This window comes from Lathamus discolor, chromosome W (genome assembly GCF_037157495.1).
Source record: "Lathamus discolor isolate bLatDis1 chromosome W, bLatDis1.hap1, whole genome shotgun sequence".
Taxonomy (NCBI): domain Eukaryota; kingdom Metazoa; phylum Chordata; class Aves; order Psittaciformes; family Psittacidae; genus Lathamus; species Lathamus discolor.
In genome coordinates, this window is record NC_088908.1 from 32,562,617 (window position 1) to 32,578,757 (window position 16,141).

At 44.0% G+C, this 16,141-nt stretch overlaps 1 protein-coding gene and 1 long non-coding RNA gene across 9 annotated transcripts in view; one reads left to right on the top strand and one right to left on the bottom strand.

Moving 5' to 3' along the window:
- The window catches only part of LOC136004234 (SET-binding protein-like), a 109,128-nt gene extending 102,378 nt beyond the window's left edge, over positions 1-6,750 (bottom strand). The window contains exons 1-4 of one of the 7 annotated variants that reach the window (XM_065660539.1): positions 6,652-6,720; positions 6,107-6,171; positions 5,757-5,830; positions 4,113-4,769 (exon numbers count right to left, since the gene is read on the bottom strand). In XM_065660539.1, coding sequence (XP_065516611.1) covers positions 4,113-4,484 — 372 coding nt within the window. In that variant the 5' untranslated portion in view covers positions 4,485-4,769; positions 5,757-5,830; positions 6,107-6,171; positions 6,652-6,720. Of the gene's footprint in view, positions 1-1,595; positions 3,837-4,112; positions 4,770-5,756; positions 5,831-6,106; positions 6,172-6,518; positions 6,596-6,651 lie in introns of those variants that run through there. The other 6 variants (XR_010608305.1, XR_010608306.1, XR_010608303.1 and 3 more) reach the window with 6 other exon arrangements.
- The window catches only part of LOC136004235 (uncharacterized), a 29,319-nt gene that overhangs the window by 9,845 nt on the left and 3,333 nt on the right, over positions 1-16,141 (top strand). For both annotated transcript variants that reach the window (XR_010608307.1, XR_010608308.1), the window contains exons 2-3: positions 11,724-11,830; positions 11,921-12,162. This is a non-coding gene — a long non-coding RNA (uncharacterized LOC136004235). The remainder of the gene's footprint in view (positions 1-11,723; positions 11,831-11,920; positions 12,163-16,141) is intronic.

Here is a 16,141-nt window from a genome sequence, read left to right on the forward strand (position 1 = left end):
TGTATATATATATATATATATATATATATATATATGAGTGATGCTATATCGAAAATGTGGGATCTGAGCATGACGTGAATGGTATGGAATAAGGGGTGGATACTGTCCTGGGTTCAGCAGTAGCAGTCATTTGTCTCCTTCTTAGTAGCTGGTGCAGTGCTGTGGTTTTGACCTTCAGCCTAGGAACAGTGCTGATAACACCGATGTTTTTAGCTGCTGCTTAAGTAATGTTCTAGTCTGACCAAGGACTTTGTGAGTCTCATACTCTGCCAGGGAGGAGGGGAAGCCGGAAGGAAGCAGAGACAGGACACCTGACCCAAACTAGCCAAAGAGGTATTCCATACCACAGCACATCACGCCCAGGATGTAAAAGTGGGGGCAGTTACCCGGAAGGGCTAGATCACTGCTCGGTCAGGCTGGGTATCGGTCGGTGGGTGGTGAGCGATTGTATTCTCTTCCCTTGTTATTTCCCTTATCATTATTATTATTGGTGGTAGGAGCAGTGGTTTGTGTTATACCTTAGTTACTGGGCTGTTCTTATCTCAACCCGTGGCAGTTACATTCTTCCAATTCTCCTCCCCATCCCTCCAGGAGCTGGGGTAGGAAGGGGGGGAGTGAGAGAGAGACTGCGTGTTTTTCTGAGTTACGTCTGGGCTTAAACCATGACACTGCCCTGGTCCTGATTAGGGTCCCAGTTACGACTGTGGGTAGGTATGTGAAGATTCACTATACCTGCCAGTGTGCCTGCTCTTAATTGTTGCTCTACTGCGGTCCAAGCTGTACAAATAATCATATTCCTGTCAACATTCTCAAAAGCATGATGCATAATTACCAGCCACTTGTTTCCAAGTATTCTAATCTATAATGGTATAGGGAATCTTTATCGTGACCAGACCATCGTTGCCCACAGCTCGTCTTAAAGGTGCAATGACAGTTTCCCCTTATTTTCCCCTAGTTTGCTCTGCTGTAGGGCAAAATCCGTCAGCCCCCTCTAATATCTCCGGTGCCTGTGCTGGTGCTTGTGCTCGATTCTCATTGTCAGCACCTTCAGACCCATTATTCACAACACCCTTTCTCCAGGGGGCTACCATCAAATCCAAATCCTCCTCTGCATTCCTCAAATGCTTAGTGCATAACTACCCTATGCTGCACAAACAGCAACAGCGTTTAAGCAAATTTTTCTCCAAGGACAATACTAACAGGTCCTGGGGTGCAAAATTAAAACTACAATCCTTTTGCCATTCCAGATGATATCTCAAAGTGAAAAACATTTCCACATAAGCTACTTCATCCCACTTTCCTTTTCGTCTCAAGAAAAACAACCACCATTGATTACAGTATTTTACCAGAGTGTCCAGAGTAACTGAACCACCCAGGGGTCCACCACTTTGTTTGAAAATCTCCCAGGTGATCAAGCCACTCAGGGGTTCACTGATCTGTATCCAGAGAGTGTTGCAAAACGCAACCCAATGGGGATTTCTTCAAAACCCCCTGTGGAGGCAGTGGTCCTGACCTCCACCCAGATTCCAGATTGTTGCAAGATGCAACCCAATGGGGACCTTTTCAGGATCCCCCCTTTGGAGGCAGTGGTACCCATGATCCTGACCTCCACCAAAAACCAAACTACCAAAGTCTGGTCAACCAAAACCAAACTACCTTTTACCCACTGGGCAGAGCATCCCCTGCGCCTTACGTGGAAAGGGACCAGAAAGAATGCCTTTTAAAGAAATAAAATCAGGGTCTTACCGAGGTCCCGAGTCAGTCTGGGGAGCTGTGGTTCCTTTCAGGGAAACTCCCCTGATTGCCAGCGTGAAGGTCCCAGAGACTCCCCAGATCCGCAGGAAACACGGCAGGGTATCCCTGTTTGGGCACCAAATTGTTACCACAGAAGTCAGTTGGAGAAACTCTCCAAGACTCAATTTGGAGTTTTAGAAAGCAGGAATTCTTTACTGCAGCACTGGGCACACACACACGAATCATTTCGCAAAGGTGAGCATACCCAGTACTCGCCAACAGTGGCTATTTATTTAGCATACACATGCATATTCATAGCTTTTCCAGGAAAAAAAAAAAAAAATATTTGCATCCTAATTCGCATGCACTTTCTTGCTGAGGGGGGGCCTTTGGTGGTCCTCGACAGTCTTCCTCACTGTGTTTACTGAATGACCTCAGTGCTTGTGCACACTTGCAAGGTCCTAGTGCTGAGTTCGCAGTTGGTATGTCCTTGCTTCTGTTCTGTTCCATTCTCACTCCACGTTGGGCACCACTCTGCTATCTTGAAGGCTGGTATCCTTAGTCTTATTTACTGTCTCCTTAGTTGTTATCAGTCCTGTGATGTTCCTTCCCCCATCAGCCAAACATTCCTTTCTCTCTACATGTTAGTAAGTTAGAACAGTTTGGTTTATTCTATGTTAAAGGCACACACACTATTGTTAGGTTAAGATTTAAGGTTACACAGCTATGACATTCTCCAGAAAACATTTTATAAGCCAGTCTCTGAGTTTTATGACATAAGCATATAGAAGCAAAAGAAACTCTGCTGACCCTCATACTGGTTTTTGGCTCAAGGAACTGCTTCTCTTTATGTCTTTCTTCCCCTTCTCCCTCAGCTCCTTATTTAACCACAGACTTCTAAGTAAGAAGGAAATTATGTTCATTGAAACCTTCCCAGCACATTATCAGCTTTAGCAGGAGTATTTGGGGAAAAGGGAGGCAGAAAGCTTAAGGCAGAGGGGATACCCAGGATTAAATCATCCCTTGGAGGAAGATAACAGGGTGTGAAAGGCCAACTAACTGCTTTTGGTCACATCAGGCTGGAATTTCCTTCTCCAAAGTGCACTGGAGCCTTCGACCCACATCCAAGAGCAAGCAAGGGGCAGGACACAGTGCAGCCAACCTGTGATGCACCAGACAAACACAATTTCTCTCCCGTTGCTTTCACAGTGACTGTAACAGCCCTGCCTGAGCACACAGGCATCCTGCATCAGTCAGGCTTGTAACACAGCTGAGTATTATCCATGCTACAAGCAGACATACTTGAGGGCTGAGTAGTTGTCATGTTTTACTGACACACTATCAAATCTCATCCACGCCATCTGCTGAAACAGCTCATTCACCTCCTGACCAGCAGATGATAGCTGGATCCTCACAACACCCAGATTTTACATGATAGTACCTTCGTACAAGAAGCTAGACTTGCAAAGCAAGGATTCTGTGGCCACAAAAACATCAGGAATGGGTCAAATTCTGCTTGGGAGACATTTTGAGTTCAGAGGGGTATATTTTTATGTGGCAACTGCATGGGAAAAAATGACCAAGCAAAATGTAAGCACCAGGCTCCAGGGATTTTCAGGAATGTAAGTGCAAACTTTATGGAAACAGATTTAGTGGGATTGGAGCTTCCACTTAAGTCCTCCCCTCCTTCCCCTCCCCAGCTAGATGACATTCTCAGAGTTTTGATTTGCAGCCTGCCTGAATACCACTAAAAGTATTTTCTCAGAGGAGAAAACAGGAATTTGGCACTTGTCTACCTCTATTCTGCTGCCTGTCAGCATTCAGCAAATATTTCAGTCATAGCCCTTGGCATGCTGCTAGCCCCACTCATTTAAGCTTTGGCCCTTTCCTAGGCTGACCCACTGGCCTTTACCTTCAAATCTTTACAGCCAAAGGCTGACCACAGGATGGGCTGGCAGGGAAGGGAGGATGAAAGGGGTGTTGGGGTGAATAACTTATGCCAGACTCCATTGCAATTTCAGGGGGAGCAGAGAGGTTGCAAATCCCTGACCATGCTCCTTGAAGAATTTGATTACCAGCAGATGGGATTTGCACTTCCACATCTGAAAGATGATAAGAATTAACACATTAAAGGAGAAAAAAAAAAAAAAAAAAAAAAAAACGAAAAAGAAAAAAGGAAGGAAGTCCTGTCATCTCAGCTCTCTTCCATGTGGCCAGCAGCATCCTGAGGCAGGTACCTAATTGCCCACAGAGCCTTTGCTTTTCTTCTCCTGCCTCAACTGCTCTCCTCTGCTCGGACACAAACTGAGCAGGTTTAATCCTACCCTCTCCCTCTGCTTTCAGCAGAAAGGGATAGAATAGGAAAAAATAGGACTTACCTTCTTTCTTGAGTGGGATCTGTCCTCCTCTTTAGCTGTTTTGCTATTTTTCCCAGCTCTGGAAAGCTTCTGCTCCCCAGATTGCTTGATGGTGATTTTGACCTCGGGAGGGCAAATATAGTTCTCCAAGTTCTTTGGGGGCTTCTTAGCTCTCTTAGTGGTCTGGATCTTTAGTTTTAAACTCCCCTCCGTGAAGTTAGCTTCCTTGATGGAAAATTCCTGCTCCTCTAGGCCATCTCCCACCACCCATTTCTCACTGTCTGCATTGGAAGTGGAATCCATATCTCTTCCAGAACCATCCTCTTCCTTGGGCTCCAGCTTCTCACTGCTCACCAGAATCCCTTTCCCCAAGCCTGCCGCAGGCAGCATCATCTCCTCCACACAGCTGGCGGTAGGTGGAGGCTTCACAGAGACCACAGTGGCTGGCAGAAAGTCTGCTGTGCCTCCCCTTTGCCAGGAGCTGCCCAAAGTTTCTTCCTGGGCTCCATAGCAATACTGCAACACCCTGGAGTTTTATCAGAGAAAAGGGGAGTGTGGGAGGGGATGAGGAGAGCAAGGGCAGGTACAGTCCCAGGGAACAAATGGTAACTGTCCACCAAATTCAATGTCCCGATCGCCCAGAAGCTGCAAGTTTCTCAGAAGAGACCAAATTTTCCACTGTAAAAATAAAGTAGAAGAAAAAAAGGAAGTTAGCATGCCCACACATATCAAACACGAGTGTGGAAATGACTAAAACAGAGCACACTTGGGCTTCCCCTGCAGCATCTCAAGGGCCTTTCTTGAAGCAAAATGAGAGCCAAGGCTGGCCGGCATTTCTGAGGGCTGGATCTAGTACCGCAAAGCGATGAACAATAGCCACATGTATTGCTAAATTGACAAAAATGGATATCCAAAAAACCCAAATAATGGTATATAAATACAAAAACCTTCCACTCTAGACTTGTGGAAATATATGAGGGAGCAACAAGCTCTCTAAACCCACGAACCTCCTTGTTACTTCAAAGTGCTTGCTGTCAGGGTTTCTTAGAGGGAGAAAAAAAAATAAATAAAAATATAGAGGCAGACACTTGCCTCAGGTTAAACATTAACACAGTCATCAGAGTACAGAAAACACGGTATTGCGCTATGAATCAGGCAGCAGAGCTTCAAGCCCGAGACGCTCCCTGGGATGCTGGAACTGCAGGAGTTGCCACCTGGGTCTCTTGCAGGGCGTATTACAGACCTGAGTATTGAAAGCAAGGGAAGAAAGCTAAACCTCAGTGCTTTCCAGAGTTCCTCATGCCCTTGGGTACTACTGCTCTTTGGCGAGGGCTAACTGAAGCAGACTGTGCTCTCATCCTTTCAAATGTCAGCTTTCTTTAAAAGATCACAGACTGAACCCTTTGAGATGGAAACATTCATATTCAGGACCTTACAAAGTCTCAGCCAAAGTTAATAGGAGAAGCTGCTGAATGTTCAACTGAGGCAAAAGATGTATCACCATTCTATGTCATTAGACAGAGAAAACCAAATACTAAACATCTGGTTAAAAAAATAACACAGTGTGTTTTAAAGGTGGTGAGGTGCTTTCATACATGCTCCCTAAAATCCCCCATATAGCCACATGGCAAGCCAGTTTAGGCTACAAAATTAGTAGAGCAGTACCTCAGAGAGAAGCAAAGATCTTTTCTGCTACTTTAGCAGAAACAGCTCCCTGGTGAGTCAGAGGAGTATCACTTCTGGCAGACAGAGAAGAAAACAAGAAGGCACTATCAGGAGTAAGTGCTGGAGGTTCAGACCTACTCTTTCAGCAGTAGCTCCCTGCTAGATTAGCTCTGCTACACTGCCAAACCCCACCCCTTGACCAACTCCAAGCAAGATCTGAGCCCAGCCAGGGATTTCCCAGGTCATTCTTAATAACAGTAAACCATAAAGGAGAAATAAAAATGCTCTTGCTAGTTATCAGAAAAACACAACAGCATTACCACCATAGACTACTTTAAAGCACAGCTTACCAAGAAAAAGCACGTGACCTTGTACCACTGGCTTCTTGCTGCTTTTTAAAAATACCTTGCATGAGCTTAAAATTCAAGAAGAATGAATAATAAGTACTTTTTATTAGTTATATATCCACATGTCCACTGGAGTATGGCCATGAGTCACTTGCCTGACCCTGGCACATATGGCCATTAATAAAGTCCTAAGCATCTTAAAGCTCCATGAAATCATTGGGTGACCTCCACCCAGGCCCCAGCAGACACAAATTCAAATAAAGTTCTCATAAATAGCACAAGCTAACAGGACAACCAGAAACAAAACAAAAACAGAAAGAAAAAAAAAAAGGAGGGGGGGGGGACACCATCATAGAGCCTGAATTGCCATCTAGCCTTATAGATGATTTCTGTAGCTCATAGTAGATAGAAGTACCTCATACAAAACACGCTTAATTTGCACAGCTTCTGACAATAGAGAAAAGATTCATTTCCTATAGCTGCTGCCACTGGTCTCACTTAAGGTGATCTTGAAGAACTAACAGACCCAAGATCACGTGCATGCCTACCTTAACTCACCCTGTAATCAGAAAATCTCTCCATTTCACCACCTATAAAACAAGGATGAAGCTTACATCACCCAAACCCATTATAGGGTGGATGAATTAACATCCTTACATAGTTTTGAACCCAAGTGTTTACCATGTGGTAGTTGCTAATTACTAACACAATTAGTGCATTAAAGCCACCCAGTTGCAAGGAACTGTTCCACCTAATTGACCGACCTTGGGCCTTGCCTCTCCTTTGTGCCTATGAAGATAACAGGAGTAAGGGTTACCTTTGTCTTCCAACTGGTCAAATAAAAAAAAAATGGTCCTATTTATCTGCCATTTTGCATTGTTAATCTTCTTGGAGAGTGTCATGGTTTAAGCCCAGCTGGTAACTCAGAACCACGCAGCCACTCACTCACTTCCCACCATCCCCCCCTTCTTCCTCCCCCTGCTCCCAGAGGGATGGGGAGGAGAATCGAAAGAATGTAACTCCCACGGGTTGAGATGAGAACAGTCCAGTAACTAAGGTATAACACAAAACCACTACTGCTACCACCAATAATCATAATGATAAGGGAAATAACAAGGGAAGAGAATACAATTGCTCACCACCTGCCAACTGATACCCAGCCTGACCTGAGCAGCAATCTAGCCTTTCCGGGTAACTCCCCCCAGTTTATATACTGGGCATGACTTGCGGTGGTATGGAATACCCCTTTGGATAGTTTGGGTCAGGTGTCCTGTCTCTGCTTCCTCCCAGCTACCCCTCCTCCCTGGCAGAGCATGAGACTCAAAAAGTCCTTGATCAGAGTAAACATTACTTAGCAACAACTAAAAACATTGTTATCAGCATTGTTCCCAGGCTGAGAATCAAAAGTACAGCACTGCACCAGCTACTAAGAAGGAGAAAAGTGACTGCTCCTGCTGAACCCAGGATGCATTGTACACGCACTCCTAGGCTGCAACGCAAACATGAGGTGGTAAAAGCTCTGTGGTGCAGCACTCCAGGGAGTTACTGCTGTAGTATGCATGCATATATAATGGACAGTCTGTGCTGGCCTGCACCCACAGGCTTTTAACCTCTCTCACTGCTGGTAGAAAAGAGAAGGCTTCTAGCAGATAGCATCTAGCTCAGGAAGCAGGGCAGCAGGATGAGACAGCAGCCACCAAGAGTGTAGGGAAGAGACCACAGCCACTGGCATAATGAACCAACCTGCTTGAGACCCTACCTTGAATGGGAGCTGAAATAAAATTCATGGCTCTGAATTGGGAAAGGTCTTTCAGGTTTTGAGTCATCGGGTAATGTTTTATGAAGGGTGAATAAAAAGCCAGGTTTCTGCTCCAAAGTCTGGTTGTGGATCTCAGACCCAGACATCTGGGTCACAATGCCCAAACATTCATCCCTGCTTAGCCATGTGCTTCCCAGTCAGTAGAAACAAGCAACAAATTAATGAAATCATTGCATTACACCATTGTCAGGTGAGTTCATGCCAAATTCACCTTAAAAGCTCACTTTATAATAATGGCCACCTGTTATGTTAAGAGCCTGCAGATGATGTCACAAGACCCACAGGTAGCAACAAAGAACCCTGTGCTCAAACACCAGGCAGAATTACCTGGGTCATTGGTTTAGGTATCTCCTTACTCTCCTCCAGGGTTGTTAAATGACTTGGGTGCAGGGACATTATACTTGTCTTCCTCATTTGGGCAGGCTAACTGTGCTTTGACTAATTAGGAAACATCACTTCAGGCTTCTGAATGTGTAACCTCTTTTAGAAACCTCCCCATTTCCACTCTCCAGACTCCCTGGAAACAGAAACACTGAAAGCATGGCAATGAATATTTTTCTTCCAACAGCTCTTCTGCCTTAGCTGGCAATGTGCAGATCTAGAAATCTGGGAAGGAAATGGATTTTCCAGGACACCTCAAGTTCTATTTTAAACACCTGAGAGATGGGGGATGTCTAGACTTTTAAGTGCTCATCCAAACTGACCTTCCAGGCTTACCAGCATCAAGTCCCATTCAATAATCAACTACAGAGGCATTTTACCATCCAAATTAAGCTCCTGGAGAAAGTGTTACAGATTGCAGGCTTCCTGCAGTCAAGTTAAATTTGAGGAGAATAAGTAATAGGTGTGTCACAATTTAAGCCCAGCCAATAACTCAAAACCACACAGCTCACTCCCCCTCCCTTCTTTCTCACCCCACTCCTGGAGGGATGGGGAAGAGAATCAAAAGACTGTAAATCCCATGGGTTGAGATAAGAACAGTCCAGTAACTAAGGTATAACACAAAACCACTACTGCTACCACCAATAATAATAATAATGATGATAAGGGAAATAACAAGGGGAGAGAATGCAATTGCTCACTACCTGCCAACCAATACCCAGCCTGACCCAAGCAGCAATTTGGGCCTTCTGGGTGACTCCCCCCAGTTCATATACTGGGCATGACTTGCTGTGGTATGGAATACCCCTTTGGATAGTTTGGGTCAGGTGTCCTGTCTCTGCTTCCTCCCAGCCACCCCTCCTCCCTGGCAGAGCATGAGACTCAAAAAGTCCTTGATCAGAGTAAGCATTACTTAGCAACAACTAAAACATTGGTGTGTAGTATCAGCTACTAGAAAGAAAATTAGCTCTATCCCAGCCAAAACCAGGACATCACTTTATAGTCCTGGCATCTGAATACTTGCAAGCATGAGTATTTGCCTGAGGCAGTACTACCTCAAGGTAGGTGTCTACTCAACTAGGTAGTTGCACCTACCTCAAGGCAGGCAAGGGAAGTTATTCAGAACCCTTAATGGGAAACACCTAGTATGACCCAAAGGAAGGTTTTGTACTTCAGGTCTTTGTCTCCAGAAGTGTGTTTGAGGTGCCCAGAGGAGCTGATAAGAAACGCTTGAGCAGCAGTAGCAAAGCTGAGAACACAGATATTTAATTATTTCTCAGTACTTATCAGAGGAAGCATGAATTTCTCCCTAATTAAGAGATAATGCCTAATTCTGTGAAATTTGTTGTTGTTCATCTGTCCTGGGTTCAGCTGTAACAGTAATTTTTCTCCTTCTTAGTAGCTGCTGCAGTGCTGTGTTTTCAACTTTAGCCTGAGAACAATGCTGATAACACACCCATGTTTTAGTTGTTGCTCAGTAGCACTTATCCTGATCAAGGACTTTTCAGTCTCTCATGCTCTGCCAGTGAGGAGGGGCACAAGAAACCAGGAGGGAGCAAAGACAGGACACTTGACCCAAACTAGCCAAAGGGATATTCCATACACAGGATGTCATGCCTGGTATATAAATTGGGGGGGAGTTAGCTGGAAGGGTCTGTTCACTACTTGGGTCAGGCTGGGTATTGGTCACCAGGTGGTGAATAATTGTATTGTGCATCATTTGTGTTTATTGGTTTATTTTCCTTTCCCCTTTTAGTTTTATATCTCTCTCCTTGTTATTTCCATTATTATTATCATCATCATCATCATATTTGCTCAGGCACTGGGAGCACCAGCAGGAAGCTCAGAGCAATATTAAGAGGTGCTGCCCAAATCCCATAATGCACTAATTCCATCCATGACTACTGAGACTGCTTTCATTTTATCCATAGAGTCCAAAATGCCTTAAGATGTAAAAGAAAGCAAAAATCTAGTGAACAGGTTCAAGTGATGGGAAACTGAGTCACAAGTCTGAGAGTGTCATAGCGAACATGAAGTGGAGCCCATATCTTCTTGAACCCCATGTCTATCATGTTGCCTTTGGATCTTACATTGTCTCATGTGGCATACAGTTAAATCCCTAATGTATGCAAAATATCAGAAAGCCTCTTTATACCCTATCTTTTTAAAACCATTCACCACAAAGCACTGGAGACTATACAGCAATATTTAATTATGAGATATAACCTTTCACTCCAAAGATTCCTGGGTTGTAGCTGCCTCTGGGGCAGAGATCAATGGACAACCTACATTATACCCGAGGGAAAGTTTTGGTCAGAAACCTGTTTTCATGAGAATTGTCAGTGAAACTTCAGAATCCATCATAGGACATAAAAACCCAGCAGCCTGGCATGCAGCAAGCTGCATTGAACTGAATTTCAAGTGTGATTGCAGCTGGTGCACTGCCAGATCACCAGCAGCACAAATTTGATGCAGATCAGGAACAGGCATCTAATCACGCTTCCATCAAATGGACCAGAGCACACAAGATGAGGGTTAAGCCTTTCTTCATACCAACTTAAAGGCAGTTCCAGAGGATGGGTAAAACTTGTCGTCCTTAAACCCATCATGGTGCAGACAACTGACATAGCATGATGCAATACAAAGTCTGTTGGGATAAAATTAAGTCACTGCAAATTGTTTCAAACAAATTCGAACCAGGAGAATGAGTTTATAATAGCTCAGTATCATGCATAAGTAGTGTATTTAATCTGCTGCTCAGAGCCCTGGAACTAGATTTATTGCATCTTTGGACCACAGCCTTAGTTACTTCCTGTGGTGATGGTACTCAGAAAGAACAACTCGGCTTTGGCAGGGAGCTGGAAAAATTACTATGATGACAGCTATTTTCCATCCACACTAGATCCCATAGGAAACACTCTCTCCCTTTCACCTGCCTTGCATCAGTCAAGACAGAAACAAGGTGCAAGGGCTTCCCCTTCAAGCAAAACAAATGAATGTAATCTCTTAATAAAGAATCAGAGATGGCTTAGTGAGGTCCAAATCCCAACCAGGCACAACCCTGAGCATCCTGCCCTAGGTGACCCTGTGCTGAGCAGCGTGGTGGACTAGATGACCTCCAGAGGCCCTTCCAACCTCAGCCATTCTGTGCTTTTGTGATGTATTATTTGACCTCTATCTCCAGTGCCAGGCAAATTGGTCTCTCTACTGCATGCCAATTGTAAACACACTGCTAAAATTTCCATCTATGAGATATACCTGGATATAGACATATATAAAATAGATGTGGGTATTACAACAAATACAGTATGAGATCCTCAACTGATAAGAATAATTGCTAGTGGAATGACCATATGTGAATGCCTGTAATCCACAGATTATCTATAAAAATAACTGACTAAGCATGTGATTCATTAACAGGGTGAATTAGAAAGCAGCTCCTCTCCACATGGTCCCCCTGCCTCCAACAATGCTTTTGTTCCAGTCCTTCTACCTCAGCCTCTGATTTTGCATGGGTTATCTCCCAGGTATGGTCTGTCCACATGAAAGCAAAGAGCAAGGATTAATGGCCATTACCAGACAACAGCATAAATGTAATCTTCACTTGTTTCCATCAGATTGCCCTGATTCCAAGTGCTACCAGCCCTCTGCACCTCCACCAGCATGACTGAGTAACGCTGACTGATGGCTCTGCCTTGGCGTGCCTAAGCCCTGCAAAGGGTGCCAGGAAAAGCCACGCTGGAGGGGAAAAGACAAGATAAACCAAAGATCTTTCACAGCCAGATGAGTCTGCAAACATCCTCCCCAAGATAAGGAGACAGAAATAAATGAGAGCTCAAGCATATCCATAATTACAGAGGTATGTAAGTGTTCATATTACACATGTGTATCCATCTTCTAAACATAGAGACATTAAGAGTAGATTATGGAATCATATTTGACTCCATAATTAGGTTTGAGACTCCATAATTAGATCAGACAGTCACCTTTCTATGTAAGTAACTATCATACAGCACTGAAGGGAGGGCCAATTGAATGAATAACTAACTGTCATGGCCATAAATCACAAGGCCCTTAAAAGCAATACTGCCCAAGGTACAGCTGTGGAAACATCTGCGGTTGGAGGAGAGATGTCCATCATGTTGCCCAAGGACTTTTATAAGTTCCTGTCTGAGAACTGTGTCAAGGGTTTATAAATCTACTTACTCACAACCCAAAACTGTATCTGGGTGGGGGGAAGGGAGTATGATCAGGCCTGTAAACACCTCCTCATGATGACTTCTGGTCTCCAAAAGGACCAACCTCCTCCCACTTGTGCCCTCTGAGACAAACACTGCTGCAGGACTGCTCAGTTCATTGGATTTACACCTCTCAATTGAGGAATAGTGTTTGATCCTAATGACATCAAGAGTTGGCATGTCATTTTTACCCATCACCCTTGTGAAGATTAGGCCTCCGGGACACTAGAAAGCAGAATGAGGTGCCAGCTGTGCTCCAGCTCATTACAACACAAAAAGCCAAGACAGGAGATTTGCCTACATCAGGTCAACACCAGGTTGATGAGCTCCCAGACTAAGTGTCAAAGTGCACAAGAACAGGACTTCAAATGCTTACTCTGTTCTAGCCAGCTCTTGCCAAGTGCACCATCCTGAACATAGTGGCAGCCACTCCAGGCTAAAAATTGAAAGTTTTATGGGTGTTTATGGAAAGGTTGTTGGCACAGAGATCAGCCACAGAAAGAAAAAACTCTGCACAATTCCATCATCTGTGTTACCAAACTTTCTTAGATTGACTGCTTTTGGAGAGCTGCCATCAGACACAGTAGCCTCCTTTTAACAGCATCATGGTAGAGCAATAATCTCTCCTTCTCCCTCTGAGCAAACATTTCCCTCTGCACCCTGAAACATGTGGAAAATTATTTCTCTATGTAAATCATTAACGAGAGGCTTGTTTATATTTACTGCTGCCACCATAGGACTCCTCCTTCCTCCTTTTTTTTCCCCCCTCTATTATTTCATTTTCGCTTGCACAAGTGCCAAATATACCAGTTTTCCCTCTCTATGGCAAAAAAAAAAAAAAACAAAACAACAACAACAAAAAAAAAACCAACCAAAAAATAAGTAAAGTAAAGTAAAATAAAATATGCCAACACATCTGATAGGGAATGTATCAGGTCTTGGCTCAGTGTCCATTCCTCAGAGCCATAAGTGATGGCACAAAGAGAACCAAAAAGGCTTTGGTCCAGGATCTATCTTGTGCCCGGTTTTCCTGGTTTCAGCTGGGACAGAGTTAATTTTCTTCTTAGTAGTTGGTACAGTGTTGTGTTTTGGCTTTAGTCTGAGAATAATGCTGATAATACACCAATGTCTTAGTTGTTGCTCAGTAGCACTTACCCTGATCAAGGACTTCTCAGTCTCTCATGGCCTGCCAGTGAGGAGGGGCACAAGAAGCCAGGAGGAAGCAGAGACAGGACACCTGATCCAAACTAGCCAAAGGGATATTCCATACACAGGACGTCATGCCTGGTATATAAACTGGGGGGAGTTAGCTGGAAGGGGCCAATCACTGCTCAGGAGTGGGCTGAGTAGCGGTCAGTAGTTGGTGAGCAATTGTATTGTGCATCACTGTTGTTTGATGGAGTTTATTGCTTTCTCTCTCTCTCGTTATTTCCCTTGTCATTATCATTATTAGTAGTAGTATATTATACCTTCTTTTAATTATTAAACTGCTCTTATCTCAACCCACGGGTTTTACCTTTTTTCCAATTCTCTTCCCCATCCCACTGTGTGTTGAGGGGAGTGATGAGCAAGCCACTGCATGGTACATAGTTTCCGGCTGGGCTTAAACCACACCACCAGTCTAGAGGCTGTACAAACAACACATCCAATGTTACTCAATTCTGCATGCTTCAAATGAGGCTAGAAATAAGAAAGGTTGGATTTTGTCCATGCAGGCTTGCACTGTGTATTTCCATGCTGAGTAAGCAGTGGTGTCTTGTTTGGTGCTGTATAATGTACCAAGCATCCCCAGCATCAAGAGGGAACTGTGGGAAAATAGAGCATACAAAGGGCATGCAAGAAGAGCAGTAATTTGGGATATTTAAAGGAAGGCATTGAGACTGCTTTTCCTTGCATAATGTATCAGTCTTTTGGCTTTGAAGGAAGAAAGAGTGTCTGGGTCAGCAAAACAAGAAATGACCTTAAAGCTTCATGGATTGCAGAAGAAAAAGCAGGAGGCAAAAGCAGCGCAGGATATAAGTGGATGTGGCCAGATGTGCACGGGGCAAAGAGCAGCCCATGGTGGCGTGACAGCAAGGTCAAGAGGCACAGATGTTAGTTGGGAGCGTGCCAGTGGGAAGACCCAAGGTCAGGAATAAAGGCAAGATAACCGACAGCTGCTATGGGCAAAGGAAAGGCGTTTTGCTGCTAACGAGGCTGAAGAGGATGTGGTTACAAAAATGCTGGGAGAAGTTGAGTCAGACATGAGATAAGAGCCTGCTGAGTACCTGCACGCCCAAAAGGCCTCTCCAGCTGAACCACTTCACTGTGCTTTTTGTGCGGTGTTGCATACACTGGACTCCCTCTGAGGCAGCAAATAGGACTGGGAGCACCAGACTCATGACACAGATCCCTATTCAAGAAGGACTGAGACTTTGGGTTGTTATTCTCTTGTAACGCCACTGACTTCAGATTTGTCTTTAACTCTGATAAGAGGATGGAGAAGCAGTATCTATATTTCTGTGACTACCTCCTATGACACAGAACTGGGATCTAATGTAACCTACACCCATAGCAAATGCCATTTATGACACTTATCCAGCAGAATTTGTAGGAACAGTGCCTCTCTCTTTAAGGTGACAGACTAAAAGATCTCCATCAACTTTTGGATGCCTACAATGACACTTTTAATTTGTCATGGCATAAAAAAACATGACCTCCATTATTTTGCCCCCCTCACACACCAGAAGAGACCTTCAACAAGCCCTAAGTTTATATCAATTTATCAGCTCAAAGTCCAGTGGGTTAGACTACTGCCCTGTTTAAAAGCATGAGGTTAGAATAATTTAAAAGGGAAAAGTGTTTCCTCTTCTTCCCCCACTCTCACTTTTTCTGAATACATTGGGGGAAAAAAAAAAAGAAAAAAAAAAAAGGTGCAACTGACAGCTGGAGAGAATTTACTCAACCCTTTCAGGAAGAAAATTGTCATCAAGCAAAGAGAAAGCATGACATTTTTCAGTCCGTTAGGTGAAGTTACAAGGATGTGAATATATGGGTTAAGAAACAGTGGGCATGTATAATAACACTTTGCCCAGTTGTAATACTTTACATGTATACAATCCCATTTGAACACTTACTAAACTCCCCCAGTTAAGCTTCAAGTCTCTGATCCCTTCTGAAAAGAAACCTGAAGAATTCAGCAAAGGGAAGGCAGGCAGGCATTCAGGAAGGAGAGAAAAAGAAAAACTACAAGAAGGATTTCCTTGTCTAGCAAACTAATAGAATTTCAGAGGAGTTTCAGTGGAAACCCCACTGCATTCTCCAAAGCCAAAAATTCAGCAAGACTCAAGGAGAGGTAGGCATGGATCATAGCATCACTCCAGAATATGCTGCATCTGGAAACACACGGGGAAGTTAGGCCAGTGTCCAAGTCCTAGAAATCACATCGGTAGGGTGGGTATTCAGGATATGTGGATTCATATGGAGGAAAAACATCTCTAACGCCTTGTGGCTTGACCTCTGGTTTGAGCATCATCATTTTCTCCCTCCCATCTTAAAACTAACTTCTCCATCTGCTAAAATACCAGGACAGACACAGAATTACTCATTGTATACATACAT